The sequence below is a fragment of the Uloborus diversus genome, chromosome 4 (assembly GCF_026930045.1).
Source record: "Uloborus diversus isolate 005 chromosome 4, Udiv.v.3.1, whole genome shotgun sequence".
In the NCBI taxonomy this organism is placed as follows: Eukaryota; Metazoa; Arthropoda; class Arachnida; order Araneae; family Uloboridae; genus Uloborus; species Uloborus diversus.
In genome coordinates, this window is record NC_072734.1 from 134925235 (window position 1) to 134951034 (window position 25800).

At 30.7% G+C, this 25800-nt stretch overlaps 1 protein-coding gene across 1 annotated transcript in view; it reads left to right on the plus strand.

Annotated features, from left to right (window-relative positions):
* LOC129221361 (calcium-transporting ATPase sarcoplasmic/endoplasmic reticulum type-like) overlaps positions 1-25800 on the plus strand; it is an 89616-nt gene that overhangs the window by 25181 nt on the left and 38635 nt on the right. The window contains exons 2-4 of the mRNA XM_054855831.1: positions 18011-18188; positions 22187-22204; positions 25263-25345. Coding sequence (XP_054711806.1) covers positions 18071-18188; positions 22187-22204; positions 25263-25345 — 219 coding nt within the window. The 5' untranslated portion in view covers positions 18011-18070. The remainder of the gene's footprint in view (positions 1-18010; positions 18189-22186; positions 22205-25262; positions 25346-25800) is intronic.

Genomic DNA, 25800 nt, shown 5'->3' on the forward strand with positions numbered 1-25800 from the left:
CATCCATCAAATTAGTCGTGAATTCATTAAAAAAAAATCTTTGTGGTATACTGGGGGTAGAGTCCTTACGAAATGAGGCGAGGCTTTAGAATGTACAAACCCTGAATTTTTGAAACTTTGGTTATGATTTGAAAAGGGAATTCTTGTTTATTACATGTTGTTATTGATAGCGTAGCACCCTAGATTCTCTAAAAAAAATATTTAAATCAAGTCATAAAACCATCAGTTTGAATATTTAGTACAAAAATATTCAAATGTAGCAACTAATATGGTACACAATTTTCAACCTAAATGTAGTGACTACTTTGAGACGGAAAGAGCACTGAGACAGTGCAATTTAGCTTCTGACTTTTCCCAAAGAAATGCAGTTAACACTTTCAAAGAGATCTTTTAAGTTGGTTGCTATCATGTCCTAAAAGAAACAATTAATTTGACAGTAGTTTAAAGAGCTGTTGTTCTAGGATCCAGTTGATCTAATAAGTCAACCCCATTTATTTTCTTATAATTACACACTAAACCCTTGACATTTGACGATGAGCAGACATTGTTCGCGAAGAATAAAGTGAATCTGACAGAGCCGTTATGAAAAGGTGCGAAAGTTCCTGAAGCGTAGGTATTGCCATTAAAAATGTTAAAGGTCAGTAGGTCTTTCTCGTAAAGCACAGGCGATCGAATGGCGGGGAAATTAGAATGATGAAGAAAAATTATGTCACCAAGGCGAAGGGAATTCGACCGTTTTAAGCTATTTCGTGAGCAAATAAACGATAGAATTTGTCGTAAAATAGCAACGCATGTGTATTTAGACTTTAAAGATGTTTCATATTGTAAAATTGTGAATAATGTTAAGTGTGCATTTTATGCTTTTGTTTTTATTTTCGTTCGTTTGTTTCGATAAAAATTTTTTACTAAAGTTAAGTAATAGTGGTGGTACAAAGTTATTTTATGAGCAATTAAAAAACAATGGTGTATGTTTAGATCTGTCATGTTTTTGACAGAGTGTAATCAGTAACATTTTGAATTCAGTATTTTTATTTATTTATTTTTGTTCAACACATTGTACTAATGTTTTTTTTTATTTGTAAATTTCTTTTTCCCGCAGTCTCTTCGTTCCATATTAGCTGAAATATACAACTTGTATATCAGCTTTCAATGATTTACGTCTAATAGTATGAGCTATACGTATTTCTTAACAGGGTAACTAATTATAAAAACCCAGCGGTTAAACTTTCTTGTTGGAAGCTTGTATTAAATTGTGCTGGGTTTCTCCTTTGTCTTCACTCAGTAGTTTCCAAACGTATTATACCTTTTTTCATACAAATATTATTCTGCCTCCCCCCTCCCCTCCCACTCAATTTTCGTAATAACCTGATTGTATGAATGCGATCAAGGCGTTACTATTTACTTGATGAACTAACAAAACCAATATCATTTTTTTGTTTCGTATTTTTTGTGCACTAAAACATATTAAGTTATTATATTATATTGTAATATTAGCATTGTTAGTTTCACTACATTTTTCAAATCGTACAAGTTACAGAAAAAATGCTGTTTAAAACACAACATTAGTGAAACATTAAATGCAATATTAATGCGATGGGTGGGCTTGTTTTTGTGCGAAAATTTTCTCAAACCGTGGGGATATTGAAGAAGCTATCGCTGCTCTAAATACGGGAGATTCAACTCGAATACCACGTAGCGATGACCTTATGCTGATTCCTATTTCCTGACCTTAAGATATATTTAAGCTATAAATTTCAAAGAAAATGGAACACAAAATTGAGACAAGGGCGCAGTACATGTGCACTTAGGGTAAATTTTACATAAAAAGTGTTCATAGTATATTCTGGTATTTTAATGTAAACTTTCGTTACAACATAGAATTTTTTTAAAAACTCTGAAAATTGTATGAACTATCTCGGAAGCAAAGACAACCACTCAGGAAAGATTCCATTTCAAAAAGGGACGATAGGTTGCGGATAAGCACTTACCGCTCGCACTTGCTATCTTTGAACACGTTAATTTTGAACCTTTTACTTCCGGGTTTCCCTCCCTATTTTGATAAAATCAGAACAGACCTGACGCATGCGCAAATTGGCGCTAAGTCTCGGCTTAGGAAAACGAACAGTACATGTATATGTATTTTTTTTTGTTTGTTTGTGGTGGTGAGGGATGGAGGGGGGGGGGGGTTGACATCACAAATTATCGTTCCGAGTGGCACCCGAAGTTTCGGGTTATACTGTTCTTTTTTTTCTTTCATCGATGAGCCGAGATTTGCCCCATAACGTATTTTCTGGAGCACTTTCGTAGTGCTGCAAAATATCGGGACCTCCTATTTCGTTTGAAAAATCACGTTCTTCGAACTGATTAAAAGTCTGCCGATCACACCATTCTCTTGGCCTAGCCCACCGTTGACGTCAAACGGTTATTGACGAACGCTCTCGATCCGTTCCGAGCAAAGTGCGCCAAGGATTCCTGCTTCGTGTAAAATCAGGCACGATAATAGGCGATAAGAAAGCTTTTGTGTTCTATTATTTCAGGGCTGTAATCGATATTGGAATAAGCAAATACTTTGAATGTCGTTTGCATAAGATAAGTTCAATTGTTCGTGTCTATCAACTTTTCGTCAACTTTGGCTTTGTTACTTAACACCGGACGAGTGTTCTAAGATATTGAAGTGAGAAGAAAAAGGAAATTTTATATTTTTTTATGGAACGCATTTTGTAAAATAAATACTCAGAGATAGGGCGGACCGATCAGTGAATAGACTCCCCCTAGTAAATAAACAGTTTGTAATTTGTTTTAAAAGATGAAGATTTCAGAAGTTTTCTTTGATGAAATGGCAACAGTAAGTCCCTGCTATATACAATTCCAAAAGGAAAATAACGAGAAAATATTATTATCTACAGGTTGCGGGAGTTCCTTTATTGAGTTGGTGCGTTTTTCCCATTTAACCCCCCTAAAAAAATCTAGAGACATAACCTTGAAACTTACGCACATCTGTAAAAATGTTAACTCTCATGTACTAAATGCTAGTTTTTAATGACATTATAAATTTCTGAAAATGAAAATAAGTTTTCATTAACTCGTCGAAATAAGCTATGTCATTATCAATGTTCTACTCGAAACATATTTGGAAAAAAAATAGTTTTTATATTTTTGGAGAACTTCCTGACACTAGATATATAGATATGACGCATTATTGGTGAATTCTGTGCATTCAAATGTAGTCACATGTTGAATGTTAACAAGAAAGACATTTTATTTTTTGCAATTATTTGTAAGTACATAACTTGTATTTCATTAATGTTGCATTAGTTATGTTTTTAATTCTTCGTCAAAAAAAGTTTCCCTTTTTATTTTCTCTTAAAAATAAACATAAAACAAGGACGTTAGAGTAGGACATTTTTAATGTCATATTCTAATTAAGAATTTAATGGATATATCAATTGGATTACTAGTCAACTGTATTATGTGCAAAACTATATTGCTCTTTTGTACCTCTCAAAAATTCAACAAATTTTCCTAGTTTTCGTCATTTTTTTCCTGGTTTCACCCCTGTCTTTGCAAAAATACCATTTTTCCGGAAAGATGACCAACCCTATCCCAGGGAAAACTTTCTAAGAAAAAAGCAGTACCCAAAGCCTTTTGTTTTAAACTGTGAAGTCAAATATAGTATGTTATTGTATCAGGAACTGATTCCTTCTCAATTTTAGCTAAGTAGCGACTAGGTTCTGTGCTCACGTATCGCATCTCTCGCCAACAGCAGTGGCATATCTCAAAAAAAAAAAAAAAAAAAGTAAAAATCAAAGCTTTAAGCAATATGTCATGATTTTAACTGATTTATTTTCGAAGTTGATATGCGAGTCTCGAATACTACAATAACGTTCTGTGCTACGCCAATTACAGACACACACATACTAAATAAATAAATGAAATAAAATATCAGCAAAATAAAATAAAATAAATAATTTAAATTAAAAATTAATGATTCAGCTTAAAAATTAATTTAAAAATTAAAAAATCCCCTTCCCCGTCTCAAATTTTGATGGTGTCCAACTTGCGCCATAATCTCCCCCCCCCCAAACCCTTGGGCAGCCCTGTTTGAGAATATTTCCTCTAAACTATGAAATTTTATTGATGTACCATTATTGATTTTTCCATTTGTATGCCACCATGCTCTAGTTACGCAGATTAAATTTGTGCTTGTATTGTGGTAGGAAAGAGCATTAAATTTGGATTTTAAAACAAAAATATATTTTTGATTTTTCTAATGTTTGAGATGTGCCACGATTGTCGCCACTGAGCGAAATTTTTACATTACATTAGTCGTTCCAGTTGTAAGATTTATTTTCCTTGCATATTATAACACATCTTAGTAAAACCATGTTCTTACTCTCTATTAGCACTTTTATAAAATGTGAAAAGCTACTGTGCATTTCTTTAAAAGCATATAACGCATTTAAAACTAAAATTGTAAAATGCAATTAAAGTGTGTCGTACATAAAAAAAAATTACTTTCAGAAATTAATCGAATTTTGATGAAAAGTGTTTATAGAATCATTGGCACAATATTTACATGGTATCTGAACTGTAAAAGACCGGAGCCTCAAACAGTTCAAACTTTATAATTTGATCAAGCTTGATTCTGACGAAATAACAAATGTCTTATTATAAAGTTTATTCGTAAAAGATTGCAACATTTGCCAAGTTATTATTTTTATTTTTTCAACCGTATTTTATTTATTCATTTATTTTTGAGAGTATTGTATACTTTAGTGATAATTTTTCTTGAACAAACTTTAACTTTCAAAATCATTCACCATTATGTTCATACCACATTTCGTAATGCAGAAGTGCCATATGTATTTCGAATTTAATAATTACTGGTGACGAAAGAAGCCATGGTAATAATTTCGCTTATTCCTCTGGTATTTTGAGATTGCAAAATCTAAATAGCACATTCAGATGCCATTACTACGCTAGTGTGTTGTGTCATTACTGCGTGTACTTCTACGTCAACATATATTCAGAGTTTTAGCAGATGTTATTCCATTTACGCAAAACGCGTAATATAATGACGCGTGATTCTCAGTGCAGTTGTTTGGAAGCGTTTGCTTTCTTTGTAGGTCTATCTTTTGACAACTCTTATCTTAGACATGAAATTGTGCTGTAAAAACATCTGAGTTAGTGCCTTTTCTATTAAAATTCCTTTTTAAGTTTCACATGCGACTAATTTGTGATATTTCTGTATTTGTCATTTAAAAGCATAAATCTCTAATTATTAAAGATACATCTAGTACGCCGTTACTGAAATAACTTTCGTTTGACAGTTATATGCAAAGACATTTTACAAATGCCTTTAGAATCCTATTTCATGAATCAGAAGTATGCCTCCAGAATTCAGTCAAGCGCATTTTTTCGTTATAGCGGTTTGAATAAAAATTTAGCTTCTTAAAAAAGGAAGAAATGCAATTGGAGTTTTTAAAACATTGCATTTGAATATTTATTTTTTAAACAAAAAGTGGCAAAATATCTAACTGATAAAAAAGATAAGACTGCGTATCTTTTGTTTCCCCGCCATCTTCCATTTTATTCTTAAAATGTCTATTTATTTTTTAAATATTGAACCTAATTTCGTACATTTCTCCAAGAATATCATCTGAGTTGTTCAATGAACCTATCCGAATACCTCCTTTTCCCCCAAGCAGAAATGAACTCTGTCAAGACCATACGTCTTGCTATCAAAACCATACTATCGATGGTCTCTATGAGGTCGTTTTGATACTCTTATTCTATGATACTTTCTTATACTGTGGCAATACATGGTCCCAACAGAATTAATTCCCGCCCATTTCTCATGTTTAGTTCAACAAAGCCATTTACCTCCACATTGAAAAATTCCAATGTTGTCGTTTCAACACAAAATTGTATTCCTCAAATGTCGGGAGCTGCTAAACTAGTGGAATAATTTTGGCGCAAGTACCTGGACTCGATAGAATCATTATGGCGCAAATTTCTGGCCACTGCAGAATTGGTGCGGTACTAGTCTCTCGTTCCGATTAAGTCGTTTTAATGCGAGTCTCTGGTACCCAAAGAATCCTTTCTGAAAGTCTGTTACTCAGTTTAACTATTCCATTTGCATCCACATAAAAATATCCCGACGGGGTCAGCTTGGACACGACCCTACCTATTCGAGAAATTACGTTTCCAGATGTTAATGGGATCGCATTGGCATATAAATGAAAAATATGTGTAAACTAATTGTCTTAAAATTATGCTTTTTACACTTGTCTAAGATTAATGACATTTTCATTTTCTATTAAAGGGAGTCAATACCCTAAATTTTTTTCAACAATTCGATTTTTTGATTTTTATATATCTTTGAACTCCTTTTAATACCTTTTTAGTGATACAAACTTCTTGATCGTGCTCATATTAGAAGTAAGTTAAAATAAGCTTTGAAAAATGTAAACTTATTTTGATGAGGTATGATTTTTCAATTTAAATTTCATAATCTGGAAATGGTATTTTTGAAACTTAATGTTCCTTTTTCTCAGAAACTAAATTGCGTTAGGCTTTGAAATTTTTTTACCAACTATCCCATACATCTAATTGCATATACTAAAGTAATTTTTTTCTCATATTCGAAAAATATTTTTTTATAGAGCTGATTTCATGTTGCAAAATGGCATTTTTTGAAAAAAATACAGTGACTTATACATTAGAATTAAAAAAAAAAAAAACTAAGCTTTTATCCGTAAAATTTTACCTCAGTATAGAGGAAAGAGTCTACTTAAGGTACAGGAAAATTTCATAATTGTATCTTTAAAATATTTTCAGAAAAAGGTACGTGCACATGTGCAAATTAATATTGACAGTATAGGGGGTACTAAATCCCTTTAAGTAGAACATGTCTAAGAACATTTTGACGTAAAGTTTTTTTTTCGACATTTTTTTAATTTTGTTGCGAGTTGATACTCTCGATAGGACCGTTTCAATCGTCATGTCTACTATTTGATTTAATTATGAGTGGCTTCGAGCGTTACCTTTAACTTAAAGATTCAGATATTTTCTGCATACAAGTGTTCAAAGGCAAAATGTCTTACATTCATTTTTTCTTTCCTTTCTTCTTTTTTTTTGTTCATCTTGTTTCCAGATTTGGAAATTAAACTGAATCCAACAGGTGATAAGAAATCAATCGTGACAATTAAAATTCCGTTATTACTTCTTGCAGCAATTAAAAGTTTTTTTTTTTTTTACTTTGTGTGCCATAAGGCGATCATTGTATTTTGTTCCTTTAAAGCAATGAAAACATAGCTATGTGACAAACTACTTTTTTACTGGCATTCTTTAAAAATGTAATAGATAATTTTTAAAAAAACAGTATTTTTCAATCAGTTAAATCTGTTATCGCCCAAACTTTAAATCCGAGACACACTTTTCCAATTAATTGCTTCTATCAGTAAACTTAGAAGTCTGCTTCTCGAAGAATGTTAGATGCTAGACACATTGCAGTGTTAACTACTTTTTGTTGCAAAATTCCAAGACGTGTAGTAGTTATCTTTCCTCAGAGCTTGTGCGTGAACAGCGATTTTCATTTATCTTCAAAATTTTCCCATGCTTCAATTCCATGAATGAAGACAAGAAAACACGACACCACAACAACTAAAGTTTCCTGACGTAAAAACAGCTGCTTAAACACATTTGTGTTCTGATGTCACCATTTTTGCTATGCGGGATATGCGGTAAACTGTTAAGATCGCTTGCAGTTTGCTACTGAAGATCGTCTGGTGTGCACGATGAGTGTCGAAGATCGAGTATGCTTTTGATGGCGTGCCTTGTTCTTTGAATTAGTTAAAACTATGATAGAAACTGATTTTTTATTGCAACTTATTAACAAAACCGTTGAACATTGTATCATGATGTTTGGTGAGTATCACATCCAAAGAAATTTATTTTGAACTTTTCTTCGGGAAAATGACTTCTTATCTTTCAATCCTGATTGATTTTTGAAATTGCAGTTACTTGAATTTTGATTTAATCAGCAGCAGCAAATAGTATTTTTTAGAGCTTGAAAATTTAATTGATAGTTTATTTCTTACATTTAGTTTTTAAAAAGTATATTTATTATAAAGCAAGTATTATTTTTGTTTTATGTTAAAATTTTAAAGCAAGATATGCCATGGGTAGGTAAAAGGGCTGTATGTGCAGAGATGTGTTTCTGAGATACTTGAAGAAACGTGTTTTGGATTCAATATTAGCAATAGGGAAATGTTGAAATTTGGCTTTTTTTTTTTCGTGCTTTGTATTCAGCGGAAACCAAATAAGTAAGCTTGTACGATAAAGTTCAAGTGCAATAGATGAAAAAAAACAAAGAAAGAAAAGGAAAATTTGCAGGTACTGCTCTTTTCTTTCCCAGGGCAACATATTTCTTAAAATACTGTCAGTAATGCTATGAGATTTGGGCTTTTAATTGATGAAAAGAATTCTTTTAATAATTACTACAGCACGATATTTTTTATACATTAAGAAATTGATTTTTTTTGCAATAAAATAAATAAAGTAAAATCAAAATAAATAAATAAACAAAAAGAATCGAACAAGTAATTAAAAATAAATAAACAAACAAAAAGAAATAAATAGGTAAAATAAAAATAAATAAATGAATTAAAATTCAATTTTTAATTGTAATGTTCACTGTGTCGCATTTTTTCTGTTTTCAATTGCGTGATTAATGTGCTGTGTAATATCCTTATAGGTTAAGCTCTCAGTTTATTAAATTTTTCCCTGACAATTTTCAACGGAATGCGGTTTCAACGCGTTTTATGTTTCTCCGTTTCCAAATCCTTCTTGACATTGCTAATGCGGGCTTGAACTTAGAACTCAATTTTGATATAAGGGGTCGATTCCAGTCAATGGGTTATTCATTTGATTCTGCCAATTACCAATTTACTGAACGTGAACACTATATTTTAGAATAATAAGCTTTTTCCATTCGGGATTTTTCAACTATTAGTGAACCTTGTAAAAGCACTTATTTCCACTTGCCGCACTTTTCGAGAAAATGAAGATATCGGTGATTTCGAGAGCTGAAAATGTTGGGAATTTTATATGAACAGAACCAAAAGTTAATTATCTATATTAAGTTTAAATATTTTGTAAGGCATAAATTTTTCGTGATTACAACGGAATAGTGAAAATCACGAAAATGTCGAAAAAATAAGTTCTTTCACAATACATAAAACATTTTTCACTTCGGTTTTTGGCACATTAGTTTATACTCTTAAAGTTGGACTTCCTACACTTTACACTTTTTTAAACTTAACTAAGCACTTGTTTCCAAGTGTTCATCTTTTTTAAAGCTTGTCCCTTTTCAAATTATTGTCATCAGTATGAGGTCACTTGGTCACTGAACACAACTAAATCTGAGTTGAATAGTTATATAATTTTAGCTACTCGATATTTATTCACTTTTTCACTTAAGTAGTGGACATTACGTTATAACAATAGTAAAAGCTTTGGTTTTCAAATATCATAGTTGCACCAAAAAAATCTGCAAATTTTTAGTAGCACTTTCTGCTTCTTAGACGCTGATACGTTTAGAAGATTAAATCACTGATGCTCATGTTTAGTACTTTCATTTTTAGCTTTTTGAATATGACTGTTTTTTTAAGTCTAATAGATCATTTCATTATTCCTGTTGCATTATATATTTCGATAAAAATCACTCATAGTAACAAGTACGTTTTAAAATTTCTAAAATCACTTAAAAATATATGAACGATGTTTAAAAAACATTTTATGGCTATCTTTAAAAAATACATTCATTGCTTTTAGGAGATTTAAAAAAAAAAAAAAAAAACTGTGGTTGTTTGAATTTGACGAGCTCTCAATGTACTAGCAAAATTTAAATTTCATTTATTTCCAACTACTACAGTAGGAACAAAAATAAAGTTCATAACGGAAGAATTCCAACAAAATATCTAAATGAAAAATGTTTTCAAATGTATAATTAGTTAAAGAGAGTTATACACGAGATATCTTTCTTAATTTTCCCACACACAGAGAAGGAAATGTTTTTTCTCCCCTATTTTCTTGCTGAAAAGGAAAAAGCAAATTGAAAGAAGTCGAAACTGTCAAGAAAGTTAAGCAAACGGTTTCGTGATACGAAAAATTAAATTCCATCTCGTGATGTCCTCAAACGAGAGCTATCAAACACATTTCAAACAATGAACAACTGCAGCTTCCTTTTAAAAGCAATGGTTTCTTTATTTTCCCGGAGCCACATGCTTTTGCAAATTTCAGCCGGAAGTGCATCACTCTGACGTCAAAGCATCTCCAGAGCTCTTTCAAAGGGCCGGGCATGACTATGTTTCTCTACTGGGATCGCTCGGAAGGAGTCCTGCATTTGGCGCGTTATTGCCTGGGATTAGCTTTGATCAGCTGATCGTGCACCCAAATCGTATCGTAGCTTCAGTTGTCTCAACTGAAAAAAAAAAAAAATTGGCGTTTTGATTTTGAAGTAAAATTCTGTTTACTATCAATCAAGACGTGTGTTTCGTAACTGCTAGTGCGCATTTCCGCATATAAATGCACTTCAGGTCTCTCATTTAGAAGTATAAAAAAGGGGCATCTGCCCCCATCCACTGGATTCGGGAAACTTGATGCATGTGGGCGTGGTTTTTGTTGTTGTATTCTTTTAATTTGTATGCATTGAATAAAATTCATTTGCTCCCCTCACCCCTGTAAAACTTTGAAATGACGAGTCAGTCTACCCTCTTATTTTGATTAATTTATATTGGCACCGTTGGTGGTACAAGAAAGGTGGTAGTGATTTTCATTTTCCTGTGTTTGCAGCGGCTGGAAAACTTTTCCAATGAATCAAAATTAGGAAATAGTGAAAAAAGCCTTTAAAAATGATCTGTTCTTCATTTTTGAGCAAAGCAACCTTATAAACTACATTTAGAAGTAGAGAAAGGATCAACTCATGTTAAAGATTTCATTTTTGTAATAGAAAAGAGAAAAAAATCTTGTTCGGGAAAAATCCCCTTCATTTAAAGATTTATATCGTTGTTATTTTAAAGACATATTTTGTTTATATAGAGATGCCTCCTTGTGAATTCATCTAATAAAATTCAGAAAACATTCTCGGATTTTCCCTCCCCCCCCCCTGTATCTGGTAAATGTCGACATTAGCCACCAAAGACATGGGTGAAGGACCAGATATTTCTATTGAACCAGCGGTGAAAATCGACATTACCCAATTTTAGTTATTTACGGTAGCATTTATATATATATATATATATATATATATATATATATATATATATATATATATATATATATATATATATATATATATATATATATATATATATATATATATATATATATATATATATATATATATATATACGTAGACCGATAAAAACTGTAAATTCTTTATAGCTAGAAAAAAAGGAACCTGACAAATTATTTCTCTTCTCATGCAAAAATGGAAGGCTTTTTAAGTTTAACGACTATTCTTTTTTTTTTTTAACATGAAGCAATTTTCTCAGTACGTATAATTCCTTCTTATTAAATCGAAGGAAGAAAAAAGATATTTCTGCTCCAAACTCTTGGCGAAATACTTCCTACTTTTGGTTGGCTCAAAACTCGGAGATAAACTGGCAAACCTTACCTCCACCTGTAATCTGCACTGCTCCCAGGCTTTGTAGCGCTTTATCCATTCCTACAGATATTTTCTCAAATTCCGTTCCAAACATTAAATATAAAGGGAGGACGGAAAAACGATAATCAAAGAAAACGAATTGTATGCTATACATGTCATGCGTTTTGTGCATTCTGTTCAAATTTCCACTGTGCAAGGAATGTACATCGTCTTCTAAGTTCTACTATTAGTCTATGTATTAACTGAATGCGGCGAACTGTTCTTAGGCAATTTTAACACTCTCGTTTTGCATTTAAAAACATATTAACTATTTATTTGCAATACTTTTTGTTTTATATCATTTCGTTCTATTTATCATTCGTGACAAAAATTTGGGTACCGATAAAAAAAAAACTTTTATTGGTTAATTTTATTGTGGATAAAAAATGCTTTGTTTTAATACATTAAATACGTATTTTATTTATTAATGTGGTTAGAACTTTAAGAATTTCCGTTTTGAAGTTGATACGTTTTTTCCCTTTTGATTTTGTTTTTGCAGTTAAAATTTGAAACTAAGAAAAATTCAAGTTTGAAATTTAATATATTATTCTCCCTTTGCCTTTGCAAGATCTTTTTCGTTTAATTTATCATCATTAAGGATGAACCGATTACTTTCACACTCCATCAAGAGTGGTCCGATTAAAGTCCCATACATTCGTTTGACGATATTTGTCCTTTCTAAAAAGTCACTTGTAAAAATCAAGTAATTCCAAAGGAAATTTTGTTAATCTTACCTTTTTTTTACTAAATCTAATTAAACTCAATGTTTAAAACTAATAATTGCCATGGAACAGTACGTCAATAGCAATTACAAAAAGTGTTTCAAAAAAACCATATTTAAAATTCATCAATTTTATCGTCACATGCAAGTATAGTGAGGAAGATTAGTTTTACGACGTAATGAAGTTTTAGAAAATATTTCAATCAATAACAATGGATCATGGCTTGCTATCTACGAATAATAAAGCGAAGAAAACACATTTTCTTTTTTAATTATTGATAGAAAATGTGAAAATTAATTTTAAGTCATGGATTAATTTTAAACGAAAGTTGTTCAAAAATGCTTTGGGACAAAATGACAATTAAATGAAATATAAAATGAAAAAAAAAAGTAAATAAAGTAAATCGTCGCACTTGCCATGTTTACTTATCAACTTCACTTCATTTACTTTTTTCTCTTTCCTTTTTTCCCCGTCTTATTTATTTATTTTTAATTATATGCATTTTATTAAAATAGACTAATTTTTCTGAAAGCTTTTTACTGTTACATTGGAAAAAAAATCTAAAACAGTAGCTGCAGTCCATTAAAATAATTGACAACACCAATGAAGGTTGAAAATGTAAAAGAAGTTTCGTAAATTTATTATTCTTAGTTGGATTATAAAATTATGCTGCAACCTTATGCAAAGAAGCAAGACTTGAAAATACTCAAACTCTAAGTACTCAAAATGCAGTTTGCAAATGATGCGACTCTTGAGTGTTGACATATTTCTGGGTGACACATGGTAGCTGTCACATGTCCGTTAATCTGCCTGTGGAAACAGGGAATGGGGTGGAAAAATAAGCTCTTCAATGTAGGTGACATCTGCTGATTTTAGACCCGCATACATAACTTTCTTCCAAAGCGAGAATATTTGCGTTCTATTTTTACCTCTAGTTAAAAACACTGCTAGTGAATATTTAGCGCTGTCTCGTAAACATTAGTGGAAACCATTTCGCATGGGAGCTGGATCTGACCTGTTGATGTACCCTATTTCTTACGTGTATAAGATTTTTAGCACGTTGACTTAATGATGTTTCCGTTTTCTTAAATATCTGTGTACATTCAGTGTGTATTTTCGTAAGAAAATACAATTATTTTCGTAAGAAAATACAATTATTTTCGTAAGAAAATACGATGGAATCTTGGTAACTTTTTTCATGTATGCAGGGCATTTTTCAGATATAATTTATCGCAATTTGATCATTGCATTTTAATTTGTAATGGATGCTTGTGGTAGTATGTAAAAATATTTTGGTACATTTTTTAGAAATTTTGCATTAAGTTTTTCATTACATATAGTTAGGTTTTATTTTCCTTCTATTCCTTTCCTAAAAAAAATAACTTTATAGCTTTATTTTTATTGGCATGAAGTCCCTACTTGTTTACATTTTAGTTTGTAAATTTATGTATGCTAATTTTTATTTCAAAAGTTTAATTCAATTTTTATTATTTTGGTTTAAATTTGACTACTAATGTTGCTTTATTTAATTTTTTTTTGGTAGATCAGGGTGATTTTTTAAAAATTATTTTGAAACTAAATCTTTTTTTTTTTAATACATAAACGTTCTATTTTAATGCACCTTATTTAAGAATGATATGGTTTGAGATCATTTGGATAATGATGATGATTTTTTTACTATCTTAAATTTCTGATTTTTTACTTTTTTTCTCCTTTTCCCCCCATTTAAATCTCATTTTGATTTCAAGTAAACAATAAATAAAAGAAGCAAAGAGTTTATTATCCTAATTATTTTGTTCTTGAATCAGTTAATATTAACTTCTGTTATTTTAAGAAGACAAATGCTCCCATTTAAATCAAATTTAGAAATGGTAGTTTAATAAAATTTAAATCAAGTCTTCGAATTCTCCAAATATGATGAAAAATCATTAATTTGTTGGGTTTTCTCCAAGCAGTTTGAAAAAAAAAAAACTGAATTGCAGTTACCTAGGTGTAGTTTTCACCCCACGGTATAAATGTGAATATTATTTTACGTAGTTTTTGAATTGACTGTCAGTTTTCGCGACTGTATATTGTTAGAACTTCATTGATCGATGGTCGTTACATAAAAACCTTTAATCTGGGAAGGCACATAGAATAATCAAGAAAAATATGCACTTTTTATCCTGCACTAATAAAACTGCCCACATGGTCGTTATTAAAGATTAGGAATAAAATGAATTTTTTTCTTTTTCTTTTTTTTTTTGATTTTACACGTTGTAAAAAAAAGTTTACAAAGCCTGTACTATGTATATGGGTTTTATGACGTTTATTTTGTTCTTCTCTAACCTGCGCTAATCCTTAATCTTCTTCCTGAGCGCACTAAAATCTGAACTCTCATTGCTTCATTATATAAGACGTTTCGTCTGTCACGACAAAATTCAAGTTCTAAACCTTTTTCTACTTGAAAAAAAGATAAACCTTTTGCACCGTAACAGAAAAGTAAGTTTATTAATTTGAAGTGAGAAAAGAAACTGAAAAACCACCAGATGCTTGGATCGAAGCAGACAGTTTTCGTTTATCATTCGAATGATATCATTTGAGCTATCCAGCCGCAGGCATGCTTTTGTATTTGAACGGGGGAAATTGTTGTTTGTTTTGATCTGATGGAGAGCACTGGGAGAACGTCTCGTTTAATGAACTAATTGGTACTAAAGATCCTTCATCTTCAAGAAATTCCGTTAGTAGAATGCTATCTCAATTTCAACGGGTGGGGCATTTTTACGCTTATATTTGCACTTTCCTCCCGGAATTTTGAAATTTGGCAGAGTTGTGTTGTTGCATTAAAATCATACAAGCAAACGATTTTTTAGCAGGGTAAATCGCAGTATCAAAAATTGTATTTCTTATGAAGCGTGTTTCTTTCTTTTTTTTTTTTTCGCCTTGTTTTCGCTTCCGTAATGCTTTATAAAACTACAAATGGAAGGCATCATTTTAATTCTTTTTCACCACCGTGAGCGAACAATAAGTAAGTAATTCCCAATTTAGTTGTTTCTCGAAAGGTTATTAGGAAAACATTTGGACTTTTGAATTACCGCTTTGAGAGCGAATGCTTCGTACGGGTCAGCTAAAAAATATACATTGTTGTGATTTATACAATGTATCTACCGATGTAATAATGAATACAGATTTATAAATATAGACGGTACAGATAATTAGCTAAATATAGAAATAGATACAAAAATATACAGATAGATACAAAGATATACAGATAGATAGATACAAAAATATACAGATAAATACAAAGATATACAGATATAGACTGATAAATATAGTTATGTATAGATACAAAAATTTGCAAATAGATATAGATTAATAAATATAAAGATTAGTTAAACATAGATGGATTTTTCTGTATGGATAAATATACAGGAACATAAAATTTGAGCTCAAGTTACTTTGTATAAATAGATAGATTCAACAAATAACCCTTTTTTTTTCTTCTGGAAGACCATAGTAGACGAAAATAGCGAAGCTAAATGCTATATGATGTTAATGAACGGGAATAATTTCATAATAAAAAAAAGTTATGAACTTAGTTTGATACTTGTTATGCGAAATGTAACTAGAATTGTTGTTAAGAGAACACTGTTCTCCGAATTATTTTTTTTTTTTGTTTCATTATAAAAATGATGCAAAAGTAATGTAAATTGATTTAACTACTTTATTTTTGGAAAGCTCCCCCAATTTTTTCCCCCAACTACAGCGATAAATGTAACACAAAATTTATGTACCTGAATTTGGGCAAAAAACTAGTTTGCGTACTTAAGATGAAGAAAAAATCTTGCAACTTTGTTTCTTTCGACTTTGTTGTTCCGATTTGATATTAACGAAGAGGTTTTTTTTTGTTAAGTTTTTTTGTCAAAAGGTTTAAATTTTGCTTCTTTTTCCAAGAAAACAAAAGGGTATTGACATTTACGTTGTAAATTTTCAAGAAAGTAACTTACGGTTCTGATATTCGCATCAATCGACTAATTTGTTTTCAATAATGCATTGTTTAAGTAAATAAGTTCAAACAATACTTCGAATTAATTTCACTACACAAAACATGTAGGCATAATATTGAAGTACTTTAAATCAACTTAATGAACATCAAACTTACTGCTTAATCTTTTCTTGAAGTAAGAGCTTTATTCTATTCCGGCATTTTTGTTAGTTTCCGGGACACGTGTTGAAAGGGGAAGTTAGGAAATGACTTCCTGTTTACCTTTATTCGGTTAATATATTGAAGATAAAATAGTTTTGGAATATATAAGTAATCTTTGAAAACTGAAATAATTTTGATTTTATTTAATGTTTAGTATTATTGCAAATGCATTCAATGTTTACAACACTATTTTATGTTTATGTTTAAAATGTTAGCAGACGATTAATCTTAGTTACGGAGTTCTTATTAACAGAGTTTTTGGAAATGCAAAGCAATTTATGTGAGTAATTAATATCTAATTTAGTTAATGTAGCGGAAATTTTACTTTGAAAGGATTTTTAGTTGCTTATTTGTGTGTGAACATTAATAAAGAGCATGTTTAAAAACATTAGAAACATTGTTGGATCAAATTCTTAGAATTTCCGTCTTAGCATCTTATTCTGTTGTTGCATCTTTACTGCTGCTTTCACACAAATGCACAATCGAAAATTCATAAAAAGTAAAAATCACCTCTGCGTAATATAAAACAGAGAAAACGAATGAGTATAAACAACAAAATAAAATCTTATATTTTACGTGATTCAAAAATCAAAAGAGTTTTTAGACCTTAAGAAACGTTTTTTTTTTTTAAATTATTTTTACAAATGTTTCATAAGTAATTTTTTATTAAACTTTCTATTGAGATCTGTCAGTGTCATAGTGTGTTTATTATCTTGTAATTATATGTATGAATTAAACTTTCAGTATTCAAACTTGGCTTCCTTTCTTGTTATTCTCAGAAAGCATTATTCTATGTGCCAGAAACTGCCATTTTTGTTTGAAATTAATGAGCGTTTTGTTCTTAAAGTTAAAAAAACTAGACTTTAATGCATGTCAATGTTTGAACATCACTCATGTTTAAAAAATAATAATCATTCCCGTATTAATATTTCTATTATCCTGTGGTAGTATTTTCTTACTAAGCATGTTCTTAATATGTATCGCTTTCTTATCTAACAAATTTGATTTCAACGGCAATATTTACATGGCAGCTAAAAGCCTATTATTAAATTAAAATGACTTTGAATATTTTCTTTAACCTTCTAAAGGAAAAAAAACTACTATGTAAGATAAATGCACCTATAGTGGATACTACACCAGAGGCGGATAATATCTTCGAAAAATAAAGAAAATGGCATTTTTTTCCTAGATATTGTGGTCCGAAAAATTACCCCCTTATTTTTAGGCGGGTCACCTAACTAGCCAAAAAGTCTTATTTTCTTTATTTTTATCTTTCCTTTCCTAATTTCTTACAAATCAAAGTTGTTTCATACATGTAATTTTTATTAAGACTTGATAACATATTATGAGTTCACTGTCATTATTATTAATAAATTTTTCTTTTATTTACAGAACTGACTTCTGATTGAAGTCGCTTTTGCAAATCGACCAGGCGCTTACACACGCTGAATCATGGATCTAGCTCATACTAAAACATATCAAGAAACGTTAGACTATTTTAACACAGACCCTGATAAAGGTCTTTCACTTGACCAAGTGAAGAAATATCAAGAAAAATATGGCCCAAACGGTAAGTCTTTAGCTATTGTATTTAAGATTTTTTTTTTTTTTTTTTTTTTTTTTGCGTGACATTGCAAATGATTCAAAAGGTTGTGAAAAATATTAAATTGTGATTCAAACTCAATTACAATGGGGTCGTTTCCGAAATTTTAAAAGTATTTTTTTTTTTCTGAAAGAGCATGCTTAAAAACATAGGATTTGGCCATTTAAAAATAATTTAACACAGTTTAATATTTTTTTAACAATTATTTTAATCGGTGCGCAGATTCAATTTCATTTCTTACGCTTCGGCACATGACATCACAAGTGATGAAATGCCATTCACTGATGCCATTAGCGCAGAGAGTAATATTTAATTTGCTTCTTTACTCACATGTACTGGAAACGATATGGTTGATAGCAAGCGTCGAGCGCAATATTTAACTTGCTTCTTGATTATCATATCGTGAAAACGCGGTAGACAGTAAACGTACGCATTCAGTGGAATAGCGCGCCAAAGTTCATCTCTTGTGACGTCATGAAGAGATCAAGCCTGTTTGAAAAATCTGAATTTTAAAAAATAATTAAAAATTAAACGTTTTGAAAATAAAAGATTTTTTCGCTCCATGGTATTTTATTTTTATTTATTTATTTTGCTCATTCTACCAATTCTAGTGACTAAAAGTAGTAATTTTGACTGATGGAAACAACCCCATTTTCAGATAAGAAATTTACGTTAAGAAAAGTGAGATATCATCTCACTTTGCAGATGGTTCAATGTTTGATAAAGAACATTAAATTATACTTTGAAAACCCCACAGTTTAAATGAATCAATATTAGGTTTTAAAATATATCGTGGTTGTGGAGAAGATTTAAGGGTAGATTTAAAAAAAAGTAATAATCACTGCCCAGTTAGAGAAAACCGATATTTTTACAATGATGATTATTGTGATCTGTAGAAGCATTGTGTCATTGTGTAGATGATTTACTATTGAATCAAGAGCAATTGTAATTTTCTGTTCAAAGTTTGCATGTGTATATCTGTAGTAGAAGAAACCTAACTTTGCAGCGCCGTAATGCTGCTATTAGGATTTGCGTAGTCTTCACAATGCTGCCAGGTTAGGTTTGCCCTATGGTTGACCCACAAGTTTTACTGAGTGTTTTTAGTTTAATAACGTTAATGAAAAAATTTTCAATAACCACACAAAAAATTAACATTCAGCCCTGTTCATCATATATTTTCCTAAAAATGCCAACAATCACAAATTTTCATTCTCTTTAATAATAGTTTGTGCTGTTTTAAGAAGGAGCATTTAGGCACAACACTTCTTAGATAAGACTTATTTTAAATGATACATTAGTATTTAGTTTCATGTTTAAGAAAATAATGGAGCCATTTTTTTCTGTTTGAGTTATAATTTATTGTACTTTTATTTTTCGCATAAAAATTAGATTGCAATCAGGTGCATTATTATTATCTACTTCAAAAAGCTATAGGGCTCGTTTTCTTTAAAGGAAAAAATTTTCGCCGATTTTTATGTTTCTTGTAATTATGATTTTTAAATCATTATTTGAGGAATTTTTATTGCATTAAAAAGTAAAATATAATGATTTTTGAAAATAATATAATAAGCTTTTTAATGTTTAGACCAATTAGAGTACATGTTCTCTCTCTCTCTCTCTCTCTTTCTCCCTTTCTTTTTTTGAAAAATTGAATTTCAAAATTACGATTATTATAAAGAACTGCTTTTTGGTCATATTAGGTAATTTACTATTTCGTGATAAAGTCAAATGGCATGACATTGTTATTAATTATAAAAATTTTAAGGAGATTATTAGTATATTGCCGAATATTTAGAGAGTAGACCGTCAAATGCTGCTGTTGATATTCTTCATTTCTTCTTCATTATGCAATAGCTGAACTTTTTTTCATGAACGATCACACTTTGATACAGGGTACTGTTTTTTTTTTATTAAATTTATTTTAAACATAAACAGAAATGAGTTTAAAAGGATGAAGTTTCTTTTTGGTGATATAAATCAAGAAGCTTTTTAATGATTTCATGAAGTACTGTGCATTTCTATTTGTTTTTGTACTAGAGGACTGCAATGTTGAGTTTAAAAAAAAACTTATATTTCATCCAATGTATGAGACGATTTGTTGTTGTTTGGTTTACTGCAACGACGCATGACTTTCTGTGATAAGTGTAGACCGACCGGTGAATGAACATCTCGTAGTTTTTATGAAAAAATAAAGTTAAATTTTTTTCTTTAGATGGGAATTGGCAGCAATTGCTTATACATTTTCAGAAAGAGTCCGATTAGAAAATGATGTGTTTGTCCACTGGTTGGGGTATTAATTTAGTGGGTTCGGGCACATTTTTTCAGAACGTATTATAAAATACATCATGACGTATTATAAAATTTTGTGATTAAATGCATCAAATTCCCAAAAATTCCTTGTAAATGATGTTATCAGTACTAAAAGCTCTCACAGAAGAATTTATGATTATTGTTCATTAACTATAAAATTAGTTGTTATCATAAATTCCCATAATAGTTTTTAAGTCAGTTTTATACTACAAATAGATTACAAACTTATAAAATTTGAGTATTTGGAAGTGCACATTATATTAATTCATTCATGTGTTATTTTATTTCTCATTTCCAACACCAGTTTTATGTGCGCAATTTATTTGTATTGAAATAATATCGATTTAAATGTAATATGTAAAGCTTTCTTTCTTTGTATTTAAAGCAAAACTCATCTTTCCTCTCATTACATTTTATTAGTTTCAAAATCTAACCGTAGTTCGTAATATGTGAGTTTCTATACTGTCATTTAGAATATTCATTATTAGACTTTAAAGGTAAAATATACTGTCTCTCACACAAGAACAACTCTCTCACAAGAGATACGCATGCGCTTTATTGGCAGCGTAAGACAGATATTTTTTGCCACATTTGCCAAAATAATAGATTTGAAACAAACAAAAAAAAAAAAAAAAAGCGCAAATATTTAAAAGCACTTCACATCATGTCTATCGCGTTTCTGATGCAATTAAATGTGTCACGTCAACTTTAATATTAATTTTACATCTCCCCGAATAGTATCTTACTCTGCCAATTTTGTCTGACCACTCGGTACATTTGAAGATTTGAAGACAGTATTGCATTATTGCATTTTTTTTAATGATACCTATTGTCTGATGTATTTTTTTTTATTGTTTTCAATAGATGTAGGTTATAGGCATTCTTGTCTCTTATCGTTCACTTTAATTTAGAGTTTCATTCGGTAAATTGCGAATTTTCTGTCTCCCAAAAGTTGAAGTTCGGGGCCTTCCTTATTATTTTTAAAGTTTTCCAAGCGTTTTGAATTATTGAGAGCTTTAAACCAGAGCTGCGGAGTCGAAGAATCGGAGTCGGGCATACTTTGGGGTAAAGGAGTCGGAGTTGAGCGTTGAAAGTTTAAAACTCCAAATGTCGGAGTCAAGGTCGGCCATTTTCCCTTAAACTAAGCAACTCTGCCAGTGCTTGAAGTATCAGAGTCGGACTAATTTCGAAGTAAAGGAGTCGGAATCGAAGGCTCTAAAATTCCTACAGTCGGAGGCGGAGCTAGTCATTTTCCTTCCGACTCCGCAGCCCTGCTTTAAACACCATCAGTGTACAATGCATGCACCAATTGTCAAGCATTAATCAAAACATAAAAGGTCATTTTGTGAAAGAATATTCAAAAGCGAGTTATAATTTTAAAGCATCCTTTTACTTCACCTCTCCATTTTTCTTCCACCATTTGCTCACATTTTAAGTACCTTATTATAATCCAAACACATCGATAAGTAAACAGGTTGAACGTGAAATACATTTATGTTGTCATTTTAAACAATTATAACAAAACCCTGCACCGCGCGAAGAACCGTTTCAGTGATTCAATTTTAACTATTTGCTTTGAGGACAAAGTTATAATCTGATAAATCTTTCCATGCTTGATGCGTGTCTTAACTTTATATTTTCTTTTCTCTTTTCAGAACTTCCCGCCGAAGAAGGTGAGTTGTTTTTAAGCTTATTCTGGAATGAAATTTTTGCATGGAAATCGATTTAAGGAATTTTTTTTCCCTGCTTAACATCACTCCCATTTCTTTTAATCTTTACCAAATTCGATTTTAAGCAGACTTTCTTGGAAGTTGTAAAGTGTGAATGTATGAAAAACTAAGCAGAAAAAGTGGATTTCGTCTTTGCTGTTAAAGCTCCTTTGAGGAGACGTCATCCTGCCTTTTTCATTTTCCTTTTGATGTGCCATAGCTTTCTTCGTTTTAATTACTTTATAACATTAACTCTTATACTAAAATTTATCAGTTATTTTAATCTTTTGGTATGCTTTATCATGTCATGAAAATAATATTTTTTAGACAGTGATTTGAACTTCTCTTACTAGTTTAAAAGGATTTGTTGAGTAAAACGAAAAAAAAGACATCTTTGACATTTTTCGGTGTTTATTTCTGACTAGTGGTACCCGCACGGTTTTGCCCGTAATAGAAAAATTAAAAGGTTTTTTGGTTCGCCTGTATATTTACAAATAATGTATGGTGAGTTTTCTCGCCAATTGGCTTGTACCCATGTTACAGTTCCACGTTATGATAATTTCGTATCTCGCCAATTGGCTTGTGCCCATGTTACGGTTCCACGTTATGATAATTTCGTAATTTACTCGTCCATCTTAGGGTAGTTTTGTTCTTAAAATTGGAATGGAAAATGAACCACATCGATTTTTCGAAAAATTGCTTCGAGGTGCACACCGCCATGCTACAAACTAATTTTGTGCCAAATTTCATGAAAATCGGCCGAACGGTCTATGCGCTATGCGCGTCACAGGTCACAGAGATCCAGACATCCTACAGACATCCTCCGGATAGAGAGACTTTCAGCTTTATTACAGTATTAGTATAGAAAACAGGTTGATAAATACCTACACATGTGTTTTATGGTAAAATTTCTCAACTCATCTGAAACAGCATATTGTGGTCAAGAGGCAACACTTGCTTAGTGACAGTAGAGCAGTTCTTTCATTTCCCTAAACTAGCCCTAAAAAAAGTTGAAAGTTTAAACTCGTTGTGCGCATTAATGTTGCTATTCACCGTCCTGTTCTTTGTTAAACCGAACAATAGCTAAGCAATGTCATTCTAACGAAGCGTTGCGGATGTGGTTTAAAGATTCTCTTTACTTACTTCGCGTTGAAGTTCATTAATTTAGCTATCCGAAAAATGCTTCTGCAAACTAACGGATAATAAATTATGCAAGTCAAGAGTTTTAAACTTGTGTCGCTTAAAATTATAAAAATGTATGATTGGGTAATTTGCTAATTGTATGTCAAACTTTGAAATTTTATTGCAACAATGCTTCTTTATTTACCCCACATTAAATTATTCAGGTGCTTCAAATTCTGTTCTTCAAAGAGTAAAATTTAAGCAGCAAATATTTACTTGTACTAACTAATTTTTTTTTTAATGTTTTTGAAAAAATGTTCGTTGTTGAAAGAGTACATAACAAATTATTTATTATTTAAAATGTTCTAAATGTTTTTCTTTTCCTATCAGGAGTTTTTTTTTTCTTTTTTTTTTAATTTAGTCTTTTTGTGGGTGTGTGTGTGAGAAAGTTTAGGATTATACATTTTCCATACGGAAACAGTATAATAATTTAAATATCTTTAACACTAGAACTTTTAATCCAATTATAGATAAGTATTTTTATTCCAATAAGATTTAAGAAGTAAAATCATTTTACGTCAAGTACAAAAACTTTTGAATGAAATTAAACTGTTTTATAAGATCAAACTATAATACATCTTATTTCCTTAGAGTTATGCGAACATAAACAGTTGAAAAAGACAAGTGTAAATTAATGTAAAATACTTTCATTGTAATTCCAGAAACGTGATCATCGGACAACCATAATAAGAAATGAATCAAAACCTTTGTGCTACAAGGTAACCATAAGAAGAACAACGTAATAAATATACAATGAATTAATACTTTTGTGCAAAAAAAGGAACTGTAGTACGTTGAGAGAGATAAAACAAAAATTAGCTACTTATTGCAGACGTGTTTCGGAGTTTTCTCGGATGAATTAACATTCAAAAGCTCACACTCCTTTGCATTGAAAAAGAGGTTCCTTGAAACCTCGAAACACGTCTGCAATTATTTGGAAATTTGTGCATTTATTACGTTAAGTAACAGTAGTAAACAAGGTTGATAAAACAAAAAATAGCAACTTATTGCGGACATGTTTCAGGGTTTTCTTTCAGGGTTTTCTCGGATGATTACACCTCAAGCTCCCTTTTCCGTACTGAAAAAGGGGTTCCTTGAAACTCCGAAACACGCGTCAGCAATCAGACAATAATTTGTGCTTTATCAACGTTGTTTACGTAATAAATGCAATACTTAACGTAATAAATACACAAATTTCCAAATATTAGCGGATATGTGTTTCGGAGTTTCAAGGAATCCTTTTTTCGGGTGCAGAAAAGTGAGCTTTGAGCTCTAAAGTCATCCGAAAAAAAGCAACGAGATTGAACAATAGACAGCTTAAATAGTATAAATACATCAACGCAACACCCAAATCAACGAAACTATGAACCGAGATCAATTACATGATTATCGTCAAGAAAAAAACCGTTAAGCAGTAAAATTTCTCAAAAAATCCTTTAAAGGAATTTTACAAATTAAAGGAAATAAATTGTAAGTGAAAAGAGGAAAATTTTGAAGTTTCCTTTAATTTAACGTAGAATTTTTGCTGTTAAAAGTTTTATTTTTTACCATACTGTTCATTAACGCATCTTTGGTGTGTGCGCAATATTAGTAACATTCAACATGTGTGTGCATGACTACCTGTACATTGACCTACCTGTACATTAAATTATTTACACATTACATTTTATAAACACATTCAACTATGTGCTTATAAATGCCCCTAAAATCAAAATAAATGGAAAAAATTATTTATTTGCATGTTGAAATGCCTGAATTTAGACTGTTATAAAGTAGCTGTGTAAAAAGTGAACTACAAATATTTTGCCAAGGGTCGTTAATATTTGTAATGCAATTTCAGGCAAGTCCCTACTACAGCTTATTTTGGAACAGTTTGATGATCTCTTAGTAAAAATCTTACTTTTAGCAGCCATCATTTCATTTGTAAGTCATGCTTTTTGTTTTCGTTTTATTATTTTATGACATTAAGTTTTTTTATCATACCATTATTGTTTTGTAAAAGTAAAACTTTTATGTTACATATTTACCATTGTTTGTAAGTTATTTAGTGTTTTCAAAGATTTTTTTTTTTTTTTTTTGATGTTTTAATATATGCTCTTTTTTCCCTTAATTTTCTTTGTGTATATGTTTAAGCTTCTGAAACCAGTTTCAGTTTTGTCTGCTTATGAATTTTGATTTTCTCTCTCTATTAAAAAAAACTTAAGTTTTTTAATGTGATTTTACTCACAATTACGTATTTTTAAAACTAACTTTTGAAATGGTGTTACTGAGGGCTATGAAATTAGGCATTTTTTTTAAATTACAATTTACTTTAGATTCCTTCTTACTAGAATAGGTAAAGGGGAAAAAAATATTTTAATTTCGTTGAGTAGTACATA